At 51.5% G+C, this 19,613-nt stretch overlaps 7 protein-coding genes across 8 annotated transcripts; 4 read left to right on the top strand and 3 right to left on the bottom strand.

The window, feature by feature from the left end:
• Positions 1–38: 38 nt before the first annotated feature.
• NCU05616 (arsenite S-adenosylmethyltransferase) lies at positions 39–1,551 on the bottom strand. The gene is made up of 2 exons (XM_955049.2): positions 1,152–1,551; positions 39–963 (listed from the first exon to the last, which is right to left on the bottom strand). The coding sequence occupies exons 1-2, from the start codon at positions 1,350–1,352 to the stop codon at positions 148–150; spliced, it is 1,017 nt and encodes a 338-aa protein (XP_960142.1). The 5' UTR covers positions 1,353–1,551; the 3' UTR covers positions 39–147.
• A 141-nt stretch (positions 1,552–1,692) lies between these two features.
• On the top strand, positions 1,693–4,014 carry NCU05617 (hypothetical protein; the record flags this gene model as incomplete). Its single annotated transcript, XM_955050.2, has 2 exons — positions 1,693–3,547; positions 3,616–4,014. One exon carries the CDS (start codon positions 1,693–1,695, stop codon positions 3,133–3,135), a length of 1,443 nt encoding a protein of 480 aa, XP_960143.1. The 3' UTR covers positions 3,136–3,547; positions 3,616–4,014.
• Positions 4,015–4,608: 594 nt separating this feature from the next.
• NCU05618 (extracellular SCP domain-containing protein Pry1) lies at positions 4,609–5,671 on the bottom strand (the record flags this gene model as incomplete). Its single annotated transcript, XM_955021.2, has 1 exon — positions 4,609–5,671. Exon 1 carries the CDS (start codon positions 5,551–5,553, stop codon positions 4,609–4,611), a length of 945 nt encoding a protein of 314 aa, XP_960114.1. The 5' UTR covers positions 5,554–5,671.
• A 1,112-nt stretch (positions 5,672–6,783) lies between these two features.
• Positions 6,784–7,261, top strand: NCU05619 (hypothetical protein). The gene is made up of 2 exons (XM_955022.2): positions 6,784–6,894; positions 6,964–7,261. Exons 1-2 carry the CDS (start codon positions 6,837–6,839, stop codon positions 7,188–7,190), a joined length of 285 nt encoding a protein of 94 aa, XP_960115.1. The 5' UTR covers positions 6,784–6,836; the 3' UTR covers positions 7,191–7,261.
• A 691-nt stretch (positions 7,262–7,952) lies between these two features.
• NCU05620 lies at positions 7,953–15,274 on the top strand. Of its 2 annotated transcripts, none has more exons than XM_011396673.1 (3): positions 7,953–8,207; positions 8,647–14,882; positions 14,949–15,274. In XM_011396673.1, exons 2-3 carry the CDS (start codon positions 9,078–9,080, stop codon positions 15,009–15,011), a joined length of 5,868 nt encoding a protein of 1,955 aa, XP_011394975.1. In that variant the 5' UTR covers positions 7,953–8,207; positions 8,647–9,077; the 3' UTR covers positions 15,012–15,274. The 2 variants fall into 2 exon arrangements, with proteins under 2 accessions (XP_011394975.1, XP_011394976.1); XM_011396674.1 differs by lacking the exon at positions 7,953–8,207 and adding an exon at positions 8,294–8,404.
• Positions 15,275–15,870: 596 nt separating this feature from the next.
• NCU17086 (hypothetical protein) lies at positions 15,871–17,471 on the top strand. Its single transcript, XM_011396783.1, has 4 exons — positions 15,871–16,223; positions 16,767–17,045; positions 17,168–17,332; positions 17,384–17,471. Exons 1-3 carry the CDS (start codon positions 16,019–16,021, stop codon positions 17,239–17,241), a joined length of 558 nt encoding a protein of 185 aa, XP_011395085.1. The 5' UTR covers positions 15,871–16,018; the 3' UTR covers positions 17,242–17,332; positions 17,384–17,471.
• Positions 17,472–18,190: 719 nt separating this feature from the next.
• NCU05621 (hypothetical protein) lies at positions 18,191–19,186 on the bottom strand (the record flags this gene model as incomplete). The annotated part of the gene is made up of 1 exon (XM_955072.3): positions 18,191–19,186. The coding sequence occupies one exon, from the start codon at positions 19,184–19,186 to the stop codon at positions 18,191–18,193; it is 996 nt and encodes a 331-aa protein (XP_960165.3).
• Between the last annotated feature and the right edge of the window lie 427 nt (positions 19,187–19,613).

Raw genomic sequence — 19,613 nt, 5'->3', positions numbered from 1 at the left:
ACCTACCTATATTTCACTGTCCATGTTCTGTTGCTTAACCACTTCACGTGATACTTGATATCGTTGCGAGGCTACCTAGTTACTCATACACTAACAAACACATCTGATCTACCTCTAGACCCGTAGCGATAATCGAGCATCTGTTACCTAGTTCTTGACGGCATAGATCTTGTAAGAACCCACCCACTCGTTGAGATCCTCCTTCTCCTCGGCCTCAACCTCCGGCTTCGCGGCAGGCTTGCAGCAAGACGACTCCTTCTTCTCAACGGGTTTGCAGCAAGGGGGGGTAGTCTCAGCAGCCGGCTTGCAGCACGAGGGAGCAGCAGCAGCAGCACCAGCAGCACCAGCAGGGGCGCACTCAGTCTTCTTTGGCGCACAGCACGACGAAGACTTCTCCTCCTCCTCCTCCTTCACAGTTCCAGGAGGAGCGCAGCATCCGCCCCTGTTGCCGTTCTCATCCGTGTCCAAATAAACATTGATATCCGCCCCGGTATCCTGAATCAGCACCTGCTCAAAGCCCGCCTCCTTCAGCCACGTCTCATACTGCTGCTTCTCGCTCGCGCCCGCAATGCAGCCGACGTACATGGCGATATCGTTCCTCAACTTCTCCGGCAACGGCTTCTTGGCGAGGATATCGCTGACGGCCACACGACCACCCGACTTGAGCACGCGGTGCATCTCCTTGAACACCAAAGGCTTCTCGGCCTCGGGAACCAGGTTGATGACGCAGTTGGAGATGATGCAGTCGGCGGTGCCGGACTCGAGGGGGATGGCGGTGATGGAGCCTTTGAGGAAGGAGACTTGCGAGTCTGGGAACCCGCGCGAGGACTTAAGGGAGTTGGCGCGCGCAAGCATGTCGTCGTTGAAGTCGATGCCGATGGAGCGGCCGGTGGGACCGACGCGGGTGGCGGCGAGGAAGACGTCGAAGCCGGCGCCGGAGCCGAGGTCGATTACTGTTTCGCCCTGGTTGTATGTAGAAGGACATGTCAGTCTTTTTTTTCTTTTCTTTTCATTTTCTTTCCTTCTTCTTTTTTCCTTTCCTTCTTCTTTTTTCCTTTCCTTTTTTTTTTTTTTTCTTTAAAAAATGAAAGAAAAAAAAGGGGAAAAGAACGATGAAATAAAAGTGTGAATAACAGGGGGATAAATGTTACCTCGCGCAGACTGGTGATGGCTAGGGGGTTACCGCAGCTCAGACCGAGGTTGGCGCCTTCGGGGATGTTGGCGAGCTCTTCCTCGGTGTAGCCAAAGGACTTGGCGACGGTCTCGCCGTACTTGACGCTGGTGGTCTGAGAGGCGGCACTGTAGTGCTTGGCGACCTCGTCGTAGATTTGAGAAGTGTTTCTGGTATCCATGGTGGAGGGTGATGTGGTTGTGGATGGTGAGTTAAAGACAAGTGTCAAAGAATGGTTGTTGAAGCCTGTGTTTGAGTAAAGTAAAAGAAGTTGATGTTGGGAGATGTTCGAGATCTTCCATTTCCACAGTGTCAGGGCCTCCTTTTATACCCATCTCCCAGCATTAACTCCCATCTTTCCTGTTCCACGACTATATCCGTGGCCATTGAGGGTCTTGTGCCGTGACAGTCTCGTCTTGTCGTGAATCGGGGAACTGTCGTGGTGGTAGTCCCCGAATTGGGTTTAGTGATTTTTGATGTGGAGTGGGTGGAGCCACCCAAGCGAGTCGTTCTCAAGGACGATGACCACTCAGAAGGCGGACCGCAAACACCAAAGCCGGGATCGTTGTATGAGAACTACTTTGACCAATGAGCTTCGTTTTTCGTTCCTCAAACTGGCAAATTTTCAGTTTGTCATCGGTGGCTTCTCTTCTCTGACTGTTTCCGCCTCTTCCTCTCAATCCACTTCTGCAACCAAGCACATCCCAACGCTCAAACCACGCACCTCGGTGTTTGGCTGCAGAACCCGGAATCGAGAAATCCTCCTATCCAATCTCCCTCCGTCACGGTCACGCCCGGGTATTGCCTCTCCTTTGTTAGGACCACCCAGAGCGAGCTTGTGGAAACCACCCTCTCCATTGCCCAAGATGCCAACAGCAATGGCTTCCAACGAGTCCTTCAAGGTCCACAAATTCTCTTCCAAACTGCCAGAAGCAGAAGCTGCTCGGCAAAGAGAGAATCAGCGGCGTCATCGGGCAAGAGTGAAGGGTAAAATTGCCGAGCTCGAAAGCTCTCTAGCTGACACCCGCGAAAGGCTCGATGCAGCTCTCAAGCATATCCGAGAACTCGAGGCCGAGAACCAGAGACTCCGTGAAGCGTCCTCTCCTTCAGTCTACACTCCGGAATCCCGGGATGAGTCACCTGCAGAGCAGCTCCTCTACATGAGCCAAAGTGGACATGATGGTTACCATTACTCTCAGCCCCGGCCACATCAACATCAGTTCGAGCCACATCAACCGCCACGGCAACTTCAACAGCAACACCAACATCATCACCACCGACAGCCCCCCGTAAATGGTCTGGACATCCTGGCCAGCATTTCGTCCAGCGAAAGTGCAGTACCAACGCGCCACCGCACCTATCACCCCCACGAACTAGACTGTGCTCGAAATCTAGCCTCCCTACCAAGCTACGAACCCACACCCATAGCCTCTCCCAGAGACATGTCCCCCATTGCCGCTTTACTGTCCATGCCCACCGCATCCCAGAGGGGCCAGGCAACCGACTTCCATTCACCCTCCGCCACCACCATCTCAGCCAGCTCTTCGACCGAGTCGCCAGGCCGGACCTCGGTCTTTGACTTCAACAGCAGAAGTAGTAGCTGCTACCACCCGTCCTCGACCTCGAACTCACAGTCCTCAGTGGACTCACACTCAAACTTCCAGGACAAGATCGGCGAACTCATCAGTTGTCTGGATAACCACATCGAAGACGATGACGACTTGGTTCTGCCGGCTCCTCAGCCCGGTGAATCCACCATGCCCTGTCGAGAGGCTTTTTCCATCGTCCGAAAGGTGCAGACGACCAGGCCTGATTACTACTACGATGCGGACTGCCGTGAAGTAGAAAACGTGGCGAGGGAGCAATGGAAGCCAGGGTTTCGAAGCGCTATTGAGCCTGGGTCAGGATGTCGGGTGCAGACGCATTTGGTCTATGATTTCGTTGATCACATTACTGAGCCTTGATCCCTTGGCGGCCAGGTGACTTGAAACAGAGGGACAGAAGGGGTGATGAACATGGCCACCTCCGGAAATGCCGAGGGGCTATACATCACCGGGGGAGAACTAATGAGGGCATGACAAGCGGTTGGCTGTCCTTTCATTTTTCTCCGAAGCTTGAGGTGTTTCTTCTCTTTCTTTTTGGGCACTTCAACAAGAAACGCATGCTATAGCGTGGTCGAACAGATGACTCGCGGTTTGATCAGCTTGGAGAACCAGAAGTGCTACTTTTACACACCAGCGGACCACAAAAGATGGGATCGGTAACCTGAAGCCTAGATCTGGAGGCTGATGGATGGGATGAACTATGCTTAAGATATGCATAAAGCAAAGGCGTTACAGATGACAAAACCTAGAGTGAACAAAAATCATTTTACCAGTATGTTCTTTCCGCTCGAACTGACTCTCTGATGATGCCGATCGCTAACAGTGTGCTTAACCAAACAGCGCTTCCTGTGCAGGCGGCTCGAACCGGACGGGATGTCCCAGCAATATCCTAGCAATCGACCAAGAGACCAAGAGCGGGGAGTCGGCTACAAAAGCACGACAAGGCGAACATCGTCATTTCTAAGCAGTTTTCAATTGCTTTTCTGTGATCTGCATTCTCTGCCCATAGTATCTTGCAAGGCTTCTGCTACAGATCTACTCATATATCCTCCCAACATACCACCAAGCCGCAGAAGAAAAAAAAAAAAAATTGTCGACGTCTCGCTAGAGCGTGGTCTGACATTATAGCTCAAGGAATACAACACCACCAGAGCAACTACGAATCATCATCCAACAAGACCATTCTTCACCAGGATACCATATTCACGCTCACACCCGCGCAGTCAGTGGCCATGTTAGACTCCACAGTCCCATTCTCATCCCCTTCTCTTCTGGGCCCCCAAAGCCTTAGAGCCAAGACTACCACAACCCTCCCTCTCCTTTTCAGATATTTTTCGGCGACACGTCCTACAACACTTGCAAATCCGTTTGCAGCGCCGTCCTCCAGCTCATAGGCCTCCATTTCGTTCCTCGACAGCGAATTCGATCCTACCACATTCCAAAAGAAGCAGAACTACATCCGCACACTCGGCTACAGCCCCGGATCAACACAACGAGCTAATCAGCCTCTTCAAGCTCGGCAGATAGGCAAGGCGGCAGCCTCCGGGGGCCAGGGTACCATCTGGCGCTGAACGCGCCGGCGAGGCTGGCGGTGGTGGAGTTCCATGCTGTGGTGGCGCAGAGTGGCAGGATGGACAGTGGACTGCCGAGGGTTGGGGGGGGGGGGGGGGGGGGGGGGGGTAGTTCGCGGCTGTGAAGATATCCCTTACTCACTCAACCGCTAGACTTCCCCTCATCTTATCCCCTAATTCCATAGAGGGTAAAGATAGAAACCATGGTACCCATCCTCATTGTGACGGACCATCCCAACATCTCATCCCCCCCCCCTCCTCCTCATCCAAAAACCATCCACCCTCCCACCACCACCACTCCCACCATCACCCTCCACTCAGCCCTCACTCTACTTCCACCCCCATTCCCTTCAACCCTCCTCTGCACCATACTCCCAAACTCCCCCACCACATTTCCCCTCGGCCAATACTCGCAAACCAAATACCATCCTCCCCTTCCCGCATTCCACCCCTGGCACCACCTCGCCGCGCACCCTACATCAGTCGTATCCTTCCACACCAACTGGGTAAAATGCCCCGTATCCTCCCCAAACTTTGCCCTTCCAAAATCATATCTGGCTCGCTCGTTTCCCCACATCTCCACGCACGATTGGACGTCGGAACACCCTAGAGCGAGGTTCTCGCCGTAGGGTCCTTGGGAGTGGGTTAGTTCGCATTTGGTGGTGGTGGTGGTGGAACTGAAAGATTTCGATTTCGATTTCGATTTCGATTGAGAAACCAAAGAAGAAGAAGAAGAAGAAGAAGAAAAAGGGAGACCGAGTTTGTCGAGGTAGTGGGAAGCAAAAGAAGAGAGGGTGTCGTTGTAGATGACTGCCGAGGCGTTGTGTTGAGCACGATAAAAGTTGGTGGAGTTGAGGAGGGCGGAGGTGAAGAGGGCAGGGTTCAGGAAGGAAGAAGGGACGGAGGAAGAAGCCGGGGTGTTGGAAGGGGTTGCTACGGTTGCGGTTGCGGTGATGATTATGGTTATGGTTGAGATGGTGATGGGTTCTTTGGCATGTTGTTGGAGGGGGAGGAGCTCGGCGGGAGGTGTGGGTTTGGGGTGGTGGGTATTTAGACTGAGGTTGTCGACGTGGCGGACGTGGAAGATGCTGGCCTTTGAGGGTTGCTGTTGGGGGGTTGCTTGGACTGGGAGGACATGATTGAAGGTTAGGATTGTGAAGATGGTGAAGAGGGTTGTTGATAGGTTGGTAATGGTATGAAGGCGCATTGTGATCGGTGGTTGTCACAGTTTCCGTTCTCGTCGTCGGAGATGGATATCAGCGCTTCAACTGGCTGAAGACGAGAAACAGAGGAGAATCAGGCTCGTTGAATCCGCCATGTTGTCTCCCCATTGTCTATGTATTGATTTCTATATGCTCGTCTTTTCGCTTCACTGAGATGGCTGTGTTCAAAGAAAAGTCACCTATCAAAATCAGGTTTGAAGTGTAGGTGGTCCAGGAAAGATGGTTGGCTGGCGCTTGCGTTGCCTTCATCCGGGGGTTCAATTGAGGTAAGGGTTGTATGGTCCGGAACAGGGGCCGATAGGCGCTGGCGAAGGGTAGGTTGATTCGGGGATGACGTAGCGCTAGCGGTTGGGCGCGAGAACGCTCACCTTCCTTGTCCCTAGTAACATATTTCTATGGAAAGACGCAGAATTTTGAGATCTGTATTTACGCGAAACCCCAGAAAAAGTGTACGATAGTCCATTAGGGCTATCTTACCTTCAATTTATCTCCTACTTTCTCAATTCATCATGTGATACTGCCAGTTTTGACGAGTGTCTAGGTCATCAATGTTAGTGATGGCCAGGCCAATGAGGGTTTCGGAGAAGAAACTAAATGCACACATTGGCCTTCTGTCAACCAGATTGCAAAAGTCCCTGCCTCGATACTATGAAAAATGCATTCCTAGTCGCGCAATTCCAGCATATCATCTCAGGGAAGGATCGAGATCTTTGTGCTGTAGGTGTTTACGGCCACTCCCCCGCATTCCGAAGTGAACAAGGTACCTAGGTTGTCAGCCATGTGTCAAATGCACAAGCGGGAGTGAGAGCATGGGTTGCTGCTGCCGGTGATCTGGTTCAGCATGCATCTCTCTTAAGAATGAAACATGGGACGGCTGTCTCCGTGTTGTTTCAATCCAGAGTTGATGAGATTGGCCTCGGGGGTTCTGAGACATCCCTTTCTTCCTCTTTGTTAGTACTACACTAGTGCAAAATAGAGGCTGTCTTTGTACTGTGAGTCTCAACTCGACCGGTGATGTAATCGACATGCGACCGACAACCCTGACCCTTCTTTTCGTTTGCAGTTGATGCGCAGTTAAAGCAGAGAGCTTCCGCGATCGGTGACCTCCAAGCCAGCCATGTCATAGATGCATTACATGAGACACGTTGCTCGGCATATAGGTATTTAAGAGACCAACCCGTGCCGTAGCAGATGCAAAGTTCCACAGAACATCCCTTATACAGACACCAATCGCGATTGACCACAAGTAGTGTCTTCCTCCACCAAGATGCCAAGCAGCAAAGGCAAACCCACTGACCCAGAGCTCCGCGAGCAGCTCAAAGAAGGTACAACACAAACAACCCAAATACCCTTTGTTGTATATTGGCACGGCATGCTAACAGTCTTGTGAGTAGAGATCAAACAAGAACCCAACAAGTCGGGCGGTGGCGTCGGCCAATGGTCGGCATGGAAGGGTATGAAGCTTGCCAAAGAGTACGAGGCACAAGGAGGAGAATACGAGAACGAGGCGGGCAGCAAGAACGAACCAAAAAAGGGGGCACCGAAGGCCAAGAGTGCAAAGACCAAAAGGGAGGAGGAGGAGGAAAGAGCACAAGAGTCTGAGCCTTCTGAAGAGGAGTAATGTGCATGTTTGCGTGTGACAGAAGTGGTGAAGCCCAGTACATGTAGTAACAGATGAACGCCCAAAGCAACAAGAAGAGTGTTATACGGCATTGGATCGTGGCGAACGGGATTTGATGTGTGGGTCCATATTTAGTCGTGCGAGTTGGTGGTATCCTTAAAATGGCTGGCCCATGTGTGTGAAGATGGAATCGATATGCCGGCACGGCATGTTGCACGGACAAAGAGTTGATGGTGATATTGAACAGTTTAGTTGTGGATTATTCAGGCATCCATCCATTATTTCGTAAGTTGTACGCCACGAGATTGGAAGGCAGGCAGGCATATGACAGCACAGATACGCATGTTTATTCGTCAGGGAAAAAGACATTCTTAGCGACAGCACCATGGTGTTTGGTCTCAAGAATTTGAAGAACAGCAGAAAAGAAAAGAAAAAGAAGGGAGGCCCGGGAGATGGCAAAGTGAAAATGGAGCATGTCATTGTCATTGTCCCCTGCATTTGTCGCGTCCACATGTCCAGCATGGTGAGGTAAGCTCTTTCATGCCTGGCCGGTACGTACCCCTCGGCTCCACCAATGATTTCAGGTTGTAACCATACAGAGCATTGCCGATAAGATAAGAAAAGAGCCCCTCTCGCCTGCCCGCCCCAATGCAACCCGGACCACTTGGCTTCCATCCATCAACCAGGCCGGGGCCCAAGCTCCCTGCCCGCCCGCCGCCATTGTTCACCCCCCCCCCCTCCTCCATTCTCCCATTCCGGCATCACTGCACAGCTGAGGAGGAGCTTTGGGAGGAAGCATCCAAACCAACATTGTGCATCATCAGCCCTGCCTAAACCCGTGTCCCCTGACACGTTACTGTACAGATCGCTCGCCGCATCCATATCCGTCTCTTAAGTATTTTTGGAGTTTCCTTTTTTTCTTCACTTTTAGGTATCCAGCATATTACGTTCCTTTTGCGCGAGACTGGATCTGCCGGTGGCGATAGCTTGTTTTTGCTGGATGGACAGGTTTCTGTTGTAAGTTCAATAGCCCATCATCCATCCATCCATCCATCCATCCCCTCCAATCCCCCCGGCTCCATTGTCATCCCCATGCCACCACAACTTCTCGTTTCAACCATCCATCCATCCAGCCTTGAAGAACTCGTTTCGTTTCGTTGGAGACACCCCTGTTCCGGCACCCATCAGCAATACACAAGAGATGTTCACGTCACGTATGTCCCGATCTTGGAAAGATGTCCTTAACCTACTTGACCCCCCTTGTCAAAGCGTGCTGCATATCGAAACATGGGAATTCATCTGCTAGACATGATTGCCATCATCACCATCACAACTCCCATTGCCATACCATCACCCTCCTTTTGACAGCCAGTCTACACGTTCAGCCTCGCAACCCGTTGTTCGGCCATTGATACGCGGGGAACCCGTAAGCTAACCCCGACTTCCTGTTCTCCAGATCCTCTGAGCTTGTCTTAAAACACCGAAGGAGGTCGTAATAGGCAGTCCAAGGCTGTCGCAATCCATTTGTCTCGAACCGCTACCACTACTTAAAACCCGTCGATTCGTACCACGCCTTTTCCTCCGTGTCAATGTCGCAGACTTTCCGACCAGCTACCCTCATATCGCAATAACTGAACCAAGCTGGCCCCGAATCGATTTCCTGTCTGCGATTCTCCCACGACAAACTCCCACGATACAACAACCTCGCGACAGCCGCGTCGCAGCCTTGTGTCTGGGACCCGGTCGCGATTTCACTAGTTTGTGAAACACGGCATCTCCTCAACCCCAACCGTTTCGTGTGACCACGCCTTCGAAGCTCTTCCCCCACTCGCTTCGACGACCTAGCCTACAGGGAGCCCCTTGGCTTAGCCGACCTACTATCACACCATGGACGAGTCTCTAGAGGCGCATCCCGGCGCCGCTGGTCACTTCGCTGCCGAAGGAGCGCATTCCGCCTTCCTCGGCGGTTTGTTAGCCTCTGCCGACACCATCTCCCGCGCCACATCGCCCGGACTGCCATGTTCCAACGGCTCAGACCAAGATGACCAGAAGCGCTACCGCCCCCGAACCTTCAGTTACTTCCGCCTGCTTCCCTTCGAAGTCGAGGAGGAGTCGCACCGGGATGCCGCTTTGAACGGCATCCTCAAGAACCTCTACGTCTCTATAATGGCCGAAGACTTTTCCCCGGGCGCTGTACACTGGACTCGCGAGCTTCAGGGTTGGCTAAACCTCAAGTTTGAGATGTCGAGGGAACTTCGGGCCCGTCTCGCGCATCTCTACTTCCATTTGGCGCTTGCCCCCGGGCTTGATCCCAACACAGCCGATAGGTTCGCGAGAATGGTAGTTACCTTGACGCGTAAGCGACATTATCTGAAGCCAGGCCAAGACCTGACGCTGGACTGGCGACCACTCTGGAAAGAGCTCAAGGGCTTGGTTTTCCCTTCGGAAACGGCCCCTCATCAAGGTAGCAGAAAGCGTGCTCAAAAGCACATTATGAAGCTCTGTCTTCACGGGAGCGTCTACTTCGATCCCAAGGAGCGCCGTGCGATACTGGATGAGCTGCTGCCATACTTCAGCACCTCCGACATGTCCAATGCCTACATTGTTGCCGGCGCTATCAATACATTGCTTCCAACCGGCCCAGCACCCCCAACTGAGCCTCAGTCACAGCCGTCTGACTTCGTGCCCACCTTCTTCCACTTGTGGTCTCTTATGACGCGGTCCAAGGCCTTTGATGTGGGCTTTATTGACATCTTTTCCCGAATGGCCAGGGATTATCTAAGCTGTACACATGTCCCATTCACTGAGCACGGTATCTTTACTCGTGAACAATCCGACCTCATCTTTACAGCCATTCTACGCCTGACGGAGATCCCTGTCGGACAAGCCAACTCCCCATATGCCTCGCTTGACTACTCTGCTGGGCTGGGGATTTATCTGGAAAAGGACAAGAAAAAGTATCCAGTGCCCTACATGGTTGCTAGGTGGATTGTACACTCGATATCACCACTTTGCCTTGACCAGGAAAGTTCCGTCATGTCCAACCTTGAGGGTCTAATGGAGTCAATAGACACTTTCTTCCATCCTTCGAACCAGGGATCGTGGTCTATGTTTCTCGCCCAATTGACTTTCTTCTTGACCGATATTTTCGTTTCACGCTGGAATCGTGAGCAGAGCGGTGAGCTCGATATTCCCGCAGACCGTCGGATAAACGACGACCTGAAGAAGCGTTTTGTGCTCTCCCTCAGAGAGGTCACCTTCATGGGCCTCTTCTCCAAGAGCTCAAAGGTCGTCAACTACTACTACACTGCCCTGCAAGGACTCGCATACCTCGAGCCAGATCTGATGCTTCCTGGTGCCCTGCAGCGATTCTACCCGAGCTTGCAAGGGCTTGTAGAAGTGCACCGGACGACTTCAAGTCTCTGCAGTCTTCAGATGATTGCCAACATCATGTCGAAGCACAAGGGCTACCGCTGCCATATCACCGCTCTACTGGCTTTAGCCCTTCCCGGTATTGATGCCAACGATCTCAATAAAACACAGTATACGTTGAACTTCATCCAAAGTGTGGCGTACAGCATCCCTTTTGTCCCGCTTGTCGATGAGAATAACGACATTCATGACACGAGCCTTGCCATGAACTGGGTTCAGGGGGAGATGGAGAGAATGGAGCGCGAGGGGCAAGATGTCAAGATCAACTACAACGAGGAGCTTAGTGACGAAGACGAAGCAAACATCCTTCGATCCTCCACCGCTGGTCTTGGAGAGTTTGTCATGGCTTTACTAGGCAAGGTGTTTGCCCTGCTAGAAAACCTTCCAGACGCGAGCCATCTACGAACAGGCTCCCCAGAGGACAACGTGATCAACACGCTCCCTGCTGCACTCACGCCTTTGTTCGCATCGCTGTCTCCTCAGCTCTTTGACTCGGCGTTGGAGAAGCTGGCAAACTTTGTGTCGACTCATGTAGTGCATCAAGCTCGGGATGCCATGGCGTGGATTTGCAATGCCTTGTGCAAGGTCAACCCGGAAAAGACGCTCAAGGTCTTCATTCCCATGCTGATTGTCAACATTCGCAATGAGATCGACTACAACGGTGCTGCTTCAGATCGAAGCAGTGGTACCGAAGTGCTTCCCAGGGACAGAGCGTTGGTCTGGCATGTGAGCATGCTCAGCATGTGCGTGGTCCACGTCGGCAGTGAGGTTCTCAAATACAAGGACGAGCTTTTCGGAATCGCCAAGTACATGCAGGAAAAATGCCGTGGTCTTCCCACCATTCACATCTCCAACTACGTCCATCATTTACTGCTCAACCTTACCCACACCTACCCAATCGATAATGCTCTGTATGAGCCCGATGTAATTGCTCGCGGCATCGACGTCAGCGACTGGGGCCGTACGACTGAGCCATCTGAACTCACCATCAAGTGGCACCGGCCGTCTCCCGCCGAAGTGGCTTTTGCTGTGGAGCTGTTTGAGAGCGAGGCTCGTGGTGCCACGGAGAGACTCATGCAGCTCATGAGTGACGATCCTCCGGTTAGCAGAAAGGGAAAGAACAAAGAGTGGTCAGATGAGTTGTCGCGGAGCTTGACAGCGCTTCGTCTTTTGATCTCGGGCGTCTCAACCCTTTTCGACCCTGTCCGTGCGTCAGGAGAAGCAACTGGCTCCAGCGGTAACCAGGATACCGATGCCGCCGGTGACACAATTATGGAAGAGGACAATGACCCGCTGGCTGAGATCGCCGACGATGATGAACTCAAGCGCACATTCCGGTATCCCGCTGGATACGTATTGACCACGGATGATCCTCTCTACCATCGCGTGCACGATCTTCGCGAGGAGGTGGGTAGGACATTATCGCAAACCCATTCCTTCTTGAACGCAAACCAGCAGGATGATGTTGCATGCTTCACGGCCCTATATAGCGCATACAGGACGTGGATCACTGACGTGGGAATTGAACGTTCTGCTCATCCCTTGGAGCGTTTGACTCGCTTGTACAAGGCAGATATTTCCCCCTTCAAGATTTCGGGTCTGCGAAAGGTTTATCCTCGACCACTGTTGATCAAGCGTGCGGATGCGTACCAGCTCCAGCGTGTCAAATACAACTCGGCGTATCGCACCAGCAGTGAGCTGGACCGGCGCCTGCTCTTGGATCTTGCCGAGTCTTGCACGTCATCATACGCGGATGTTCGTCGGGTCGCACAAAGTGCTCAAGACTCGTCTCTTAAGGTCATCATTGGTGGAAGGCCTTTAGTTATTCCAGTCATCCTCAATGCTTTGCGTAAGGCACTGGATGATATGGATCATGACCGTATCAAGGGCGCCATGTATACCTTGTTCTTTACTACTCTGCTCAAGACGTGTATGAAAGACTGGCGGTTCGCTCCCGAGCTTATGAGGCTCTACATCGAAACCGCCAGTGTAGACAAGACGTCTATTCAGAATCTGGGCGCCACGGCTCTCTACCCGCTCATTGATTTCGGCAAGCCGTTTGAGCGCATGATACTCTTTGATCGGTCGGTCGCTGACACCATTCGACCCCCGCAGGACTTCTCAGCGTCCATCCAACGGCGTCATGAGTTCATTAAAGAACGCCGCGCTAAGGTGGAGGAGAAGAAGGCTGCATTAGGGTTGGAACTTATTAATAAGGCCAAGGCTTCGCACTGGAAGGTCGCCACGAGGTGTGCCATGTTTGCACTCAACATGTCTCTTCGTTTTGAGACACTAGCGCCTCCCGAGTTCATCGAATTGGTCGTTACTGGCACGAATGATCCTCATCCCGGTCTTCGCTCGACTTATCTGGCTGCATTCAGTGGGCTATGTACCTCCATAGACATGAGGGCGGTCTACCAGCACAGCTATGAGAAGTACTTGCTAGAGCAAGCTGTCGGAGACAATAAGTTTGAGGTTCCCGTTCCTGAGGACGATCCTGAGTGGACTCAAAAGTTTCTTGCCCAGTTCGAGAACACTGATGAGATCCAGTACTTTGTCGATAGTGACTATCCTGGTTGGTTGGTGTGGGGCAAAAAGTTCATAGCCTCATCCGCGAACCCGGAGCCATTCCTAGGATACGACGAGATCGAGACAGCTGCTCGTCAGCAAATCGGAAAGCTTTTGACCCGCGACTGGTTCAAGCAATGCTTCGAGTACCTCAAGCAGGAACCCAGAGATGCCGGCGCAGACAGATTCAGAATGTCTAACGTCGTACTTCTCATGCAGGTCTTTGACCTCATGAACTATGGTCAGACAGCCGCCACGTTTGACGACATCGTTGAATTGACCAAGGAGATTTACGGAGATGGCGGTGACAAGCATCAGCATCGTGCAACGGCAGAAATCGTCGGAGCCATGCTGTCTGGAAGTAGCGATGATCCTCGCGAGTTCCGCGACAAGGTCTGGGCTTTCGCAGCACCCTTGATGCTCAAGGTGATCGCAGACGATTTGACGCCGGATAATCTGCAGTACTGGATGACATGTCTCCATCTCACGGTTGATTCCAAGGACCCTAGACGTTCGAAGGAGCTCATCGACCCTCTGGCGAACTTCCGCCTTGATATGAACTCCAATGCAGCCTTCAAGGAGTCCGCCAAGATCCAATTGCTCGAGTTCATCATTAATGATGCTGGCTGGCATTTCCGCCGTGACAAGCCCATTCTTGAAGACTTCCTGGCCCATATCGACCATCCCTACAAGTCTGTTCGAGAATCCATTGGTAGAGTCATTGCGACGATTTATCGGACCAGATACCATGAGTCCTTCCCCAATGTCTGGTCTCTGCTAGAGCAAAACAAGAGCGCCTCCTCGATTGGTATTCGCCCTTACGAGGCAACTGAAGACTTTACGGCTACGATCCGCGAGGTCTTTGATCGCATCGAGAAGTGGCGTCATGAGCGTACTCCCGGACAGCAGACTCCCTCCAGCTATACGTCCGGGTCCAAGACGGTACTTGTGTGGCTGGATAGTATGCTCGCCTCGCAGGAATGCATCCAACTTGTGCCCTTCTTTCCCGAGCCGTTTATTGACCAGCTGTTGCACATGATGGACGTCAAGGAAGACCCTGAACTTATGCGGCTCGCATACCACGTTTACCGGCACATGCCCAACATCCCCTTCCGGTCCGGTGAGGATGACGCATTCATTGCCGCTCTGATCCGGGTTGGTAAGACAGCGGCCTCATGGCATCAGCGCCTACGCGCTCTGGTCAACATGCAAGTCATCTACTTCCGTCGTCTCTTCCTAACCCAACCAGCCCAGCGACAAATGCTCTTCGACGCTGTCGGCGACATGTTGTCCGACGTGCAACTCGAAGTCCGCGACGGGGCCAGCGCTACACTTGCTGGCATGATAAGATGCTCGCCGGAGAGAATTCGTAACCCCATTATCGAGCAGCTCAAGGCCCGCTTCCAGCTGCAACTGGAGATGAACCCGATGCCCAAGCGCAAGTTGCCTGGCACCGATACGCCCGTGGACGTGCAGAAACAGATTATCAGACGGCATGCGGCCGTGCTGGGCTTAGGCGCCCTCATCGAGGCGTTCCCCTATGCGACGCCGCCCCCTAAGTGGATGCCCGAGGTATTGGCGTACTTGGCGACGCACGCGGCGAGTGATCCGGGTGTGGTGGGTAAGGCGACTAAGGGGATTTTGGCGGAATTCAAGAAGACGAGGCAGGATAGTTGGACGGTTGATCAGAAGGTGAGTTTTTTCTGATTTTGATGTCTAGGTTACGATGAGCAAGTTATGCTGACACTTAGGTTACAGTACTTTACAAGCGAGCAACTGGAGGATCTGGAGGGTGTGTTGTGGAAGAGTTACTTTGCCTAGAGCATTAAACAGCAGAAGTGATGATGTACTGGTCATGTAGTCATGGGGAATCATGGCCAAATGAAGCGTTGAACGAAAATACAGCGGGAAAGTCCAGTTTGTGTGAGGAAACCCGAGGGCGACACGTAGATGACAGAGATAGCAAGCGGGATAGATTCCAGTAGAGAAGGATTTCCATCCAAGTAAACACAGGCACTTTGACTCAAGTCGTCGAGGCGACATCGAAGCCAAGGTTCGTGATCACCACAATCACTAAGTCCAGCCCCATGCTATCTATTATATTTCTTTGAGATGCCACGGTCACATCTCTCTCCTGATTAAGCCCGAGTTATGGTAAGCAACGAAGCCAGCTATTGGTTGTTCTGTCTCTGTCATTGACTTGAGGAAATATGCCCCCAACTTGTTTGTTGCCCACCATGCCATTGTTGAACAACGAACAAAGAAACCTCATCACAAAGGGACGGAACGAATGATGACACGACAGTTCCTGTGGACTCAATGTGGCACGACTCAACTACTTTGGACTGTTGGTGAGGTTGCTGCTGTGCGACGACGACCAACATGTTGGAGGAGACGGGGCAGGTGCGCACTTTTACTTTGCGTTGTTGGCATGAGAATTTGAATGAGTTTTGTAGTGTTTGCCGCCCGTTGGCCGCCATTCGTTCTGTTGGCAATCACGATCGACGGTTGGTTGTGTTTAGTTTATCGCTGTTTAAGTGAGGGGGGAAAAAAAAAAAAAAAAAAAGGGAAGAGAAAACATTAAAGCATCGTCGGTCCCTCGCACACTCGTGTAAAACCAAACAAATTTTCTTCATTGAATCATTCATCCATCAGGTATACCTAAGAGTCTTCCTCCTGTATTCCCCAAATACCATAGACAGTTTTGACTACCACTACTCGCCTAATATCTTACCAGCTCACTCACCCAAACCCTTCCCCTTTACACCTTCCTGACATACTTGATATCTCAAACCATCGACCAGCACAAACCCAGACTGACAACAAACATGCTCCCCCAATCACTTTCGCTCATCGTATCTATCAGCGCCGGGTTTCTGAGTTACATTCAACTACTAGTAACAGCAGCAGCTGTAGCGCTACCCGTCCAGCCCGAAGTCGGGGCGTCTAGCCCTCATGCCCTCGTTACCAGAGGCGACGCCGGCGGCGGCGGGAGTTCCGTCGAAGGAGGATATTATAATCTTTGTCATTTTTGTAAGTCTCTTATTTGATTTTCCCATGCTTCTTTCTATTCTTTCACCGAGTGGCACTGTGGCAGTACCTACCTACCTACCTACCTATTACCTACCTGTCTACCTACCTACCTACCTACCTGTCTACCTGTCTACCTGCCTGTCTACCTGTCTACCTACCTACCTACCTACCTACCTACCTACCTACCTACCTACCTACCTACATACCTACCTACCTACCTACCTACCTACCTACATACCTATCTACCTATTACCTACCTACATACCTATCTACCTATTACCTACCTACATACCTATCTACCTATTACCTACCTATCTACCTATCTACCTATCTACCTATCTACCTATCTACCTGCCTGTCTACCTGCCTGTCTATCTGCCTGTCTACCTGTCTGTCTACCTGTCTGTCTACCTGTCTGTCTACCTACCTACCTACCTACCTACATACCTATCTACCTATTACCTACCTACATACCTACCTACCTACTTTCACAACTTCCCATCCATCACATCAACACTAACATCATCGTCATCACCGACTTAGACCCCACCATAAACTATATCAACAACCAACTCCTCATGAAAGGACAATGCGCCTCAGACCAGACCGGACCGCTTCAAAATACTGCAGTGTTTCTGAACCCGTGCTACACCAACATCGACGGCGGTTTGTTCGCCGTGACTGATGGGAAAGGCGATTTCACCAAAAGCTGTAAGGAGTGTCACATTCCTAGCGATGCGAAGGTGCCGAAGAAAATAATGAGGTGTGTTTGTGAGCGGTTTGCGGGGGATAAGGAGCCGAAGGAGACGGAGGTTGATTTGGGTGAGTTGAACCAAATTCCCCTCCCCCTTAATTTCAGGTATTTTCATACTCGGTGGTGGTGGGAATTGGAGGAAGAAGAAAAGAAGAGAGAAAAAATAGTGATGAGGGCTAACGGTTAGCAGACCAGCATATTCACGTATTCGAAGATAAACTTGGGTGTCCCGGGGCTGAGGGTTATATCAGGACCTGGTTCTAGAAGATTGAAAGCAGCAAGATATAAATACCATCCATCCGGCATCCTATCTGGCAAAGAAAGGTGTGTGATAAATTGGTTTTACTTTGTACATGCCTTTCATTGCTTCGCATGAGGAGCATGGATGGCTCAGTTGCACGGTCAGTTAAATGGTTTTTGAATGACCCGCCATGACAGAGGGAAGGATTTTGCTATGATGAATAGAGCTCGTTCTGGATGGATTCTTGCTCGAGTATCTACATACCCCCGTGAGTGGACGGAACGAACTCACGGAGCAACGACGAAGAGGAGGTAAGAAGAAGGTGAGACGGAAAATAAGAAGAAGCAATCGGACAAAAAATCTTGGTCTGAAAAATGCAAATCTGGCTTATTGTGGGCATCTTTGTAGATAAGGGTACAGGTAAATACTATGGTAGGATCCAATGTTAAGAATGTATATGGATTGTCCGTGAGGCTGATCTGTGATGACTTGTTGTCACTTTCTTAGCGGTGGACGGGCACCTGTGTTTTTATGATGTTCTCGGGGGGGCAAAAAAAAAAAAAGAGAGAGAGAGAAAAAAAAAAAGGGGGAAAGCAGAGCGCATATACGTCATTAAGAAACGGAGAATACCAAAGAAACTATCATGCCCGAGTACTGAGATAAAAACTGTTCTCGCTCGACTTAACGAGTCTTCACCATGACACTCACAAGACACAGATAATAACAGATAGGATTGGATGCTCCATTTTCGATTTACCACTCGGCTTGATGATTGATGACACACATTACTGGAATACATACATATTTATACAAGTCTATCGATACCTCACATGCCTCACAGCGCCATGTCTATCCTGAAACTCCAGCTAACACCAAAAGTCAAAAAGCGAGTCTTCTTTTTCTTTGGGTTTCATTGATATTCACAAAAGAACCCGACCACTTTGCGCCTGTCCCGCTACCTCCAACACATGCTCACTGAAATGGCACACCTGGATGTCGTCCGAACCGCATCGGTCCCCACGTACTCGGCCCCAAACAGCGCGGCTCCAACGGGATTTCCACCGAAGTCCCGTCCAACAAGGTAACATTATACATTGTCCTACCCCCGACACGGATTCTCCTCTGTTCCCATATTCCATCCTCCATCGGGATCCGCGCCACCACACAGAACCCCAGCTTCCAGATATTGTGTGAGGGTCTGTTGGGGGGCGATTGGAAGATTGACGGAGGAGGAGCCTGCACAAGACGGGGTGCTCCCTTTGTTGCATAAAGTGTGTTATTCATCACCATCTTCATCGGCTGCTGTTGTTGTTGCTGTTGCTGCTGCTGCGCCCTATACTGAAGATAAGCAGCCCGGTAAAGCTCCGGATCACAACACCTACAGCTCGCCGGCAACAGGCCGCCCTCGCCCTTGGTCAGCGGGATATCTTGCCATTTATTATAGCTGAACGCAATCGCCTCCAGCATGCCCTCGTCAATAATGTTGAAATGCACCGGATTAGAGTCGTCAAAGTTCTCCCCGTTGTCCGAGGGCCCGCCGGGTACGGGAGGACCGGCGGGCGCAATGACAAAAGGGATCACGAACTGGAACCGCTCCTGGTCGTGGTCACCCTCCACATAAGGCTTCTCGCAATCCTTGGTCAAGGACTCGCGACATTGCGGGCAGCGCGGCAGGTCTTGGTCCTCGTAGGACTTGAAATAGTTGGCGTAGCAGCTGCCCATGTAGTCGGTCAGGCAGTTGTACCCCACCACGTGGCCGCACCAGAGGATGGCCATGCGCTCGAGGTCGTTGCCTTCCGAATCTTGGGTGGCGTTGGGGCCATGGTTGTTGAGGGGGTAGCATTTTAGCGGGTTGGCGAGGCAGATGGAGCATACCGGGTTGGGTTTGGCCGCGGCAGACTGCTGGGCGGCGGGGAGCGAGAGGTAACGCCGGATGTTAGGCCAGAAGGTCTCATCTTGGGGGTCCATTCTGATGGATTTGAGGTTGTTGTACGCTACTATGTACTATCGGCGTGTGACTTGTGGGTGGTCTGTTTATTCTCTAAAACATGAGTTTCACGTTAACAAGAAAGTCGGGTAGGAAGAACTTTATACAGTCGCTTCATAACTCTTGGGTGAACGGGTACTTCCCCGAATACTTCCCGAGTAAGATGAACGTATACTTGGAGTCCATTGTTCGAGGTTGATTTTGTATACAATGGGTTTCTTTGGGTGAACCCTTTGTCTGACTGACCGACCAGCCGAGTCATTGTTGCTTCAACTTCAAGTTCTACGAGTGCATGTCTCAATGGCGCATTGTCTGGATCTCTTTGGCTAGTGAATATCATTAGCTGTCTTTGAGGTGCGTATACAGCTCCAACAAAGAGTTGTGTTCGAGTGTCCTCATCAACCTTGA

The sequence above is a fragment of the Neurospora crassa genome, linkage group VI (genome assembly GCF_000182925.2).
Source record: "Neurospora crassa OR74A linkage group VI, whole genome shotgun sequence".
Classification (NCBI taxonomy): Eukaryota; Fungi; Ascomycota; class Sordariomycetes; order Sordariales; family Sordariaceae; genus Neurospora; species Neurospora crassa.
The sequence above is the reverse complement of the archived record's forward strand: the minus strand, read 5'-3'. Positions and strand labels throughout refer to the sequence as shown.

Coding starts and splice junctions, on each gene's coding strand:
- NCU05620 (XM_011396673.1), top strand. CDS start 9,078: ATGGACGAGTCTCTAGAGGCGCATCCCGGCGCCGCTGGTCACTTCGCT. Junction 14,883..14,948: donor GTTGGACGGTTGATCAGAAG/GTGAGTTTTTTC, acceptor CTTAGGTTACAG/TACTTTACAAGCGAGCAACT.
- NCU05616 (XM_955049.2), bottom strand. CDS start 1,352: ATGGATACCAGAAACACTTCTCAAATCTACGACGAGGTCGCCAAGCAC. Junction 964..1,151: donor CCATCACCAGTCTGCGCGAG/GTAACATTTATC, acceptor ACATACAACCAG/GGCGAAACAGTAATCGACCT.
- NCU05619 (XM_955022.2), top strand. CDS start 6,837: ATGCCAAGCAGCAAAGGCAAACCCACTGACCCAGAGCTCCGCGAGCAG. Junction 6,895..6,963: donor CCGCGAGCAGCTCAAAGAAG/GTACAACACAAA, acceptor TCTTGTGAGTAG/AGATCAAACAAGAACCCAAC.
- NCU17086 (XM_011396783.1), top strand. CDS start 16,019: ATGCTCCCCCAATCACTTTCGCTCATCGTATCTATCAGCGCCGGGTTT. Junction 16,224..16,766: donor TTATAATCTTTGTCATTTTT/GTAAGTCTCTTA, acceptor TCACCGACTTAG/ACCCCACCATAAACTATATC. Junction 17,046..17,167: donor GGAGACGGAGGTTGATTTGG/GTGAGTTGAACC, acceptor AACGGTTAGCAG/ACCAGCATATTCACGTATTC.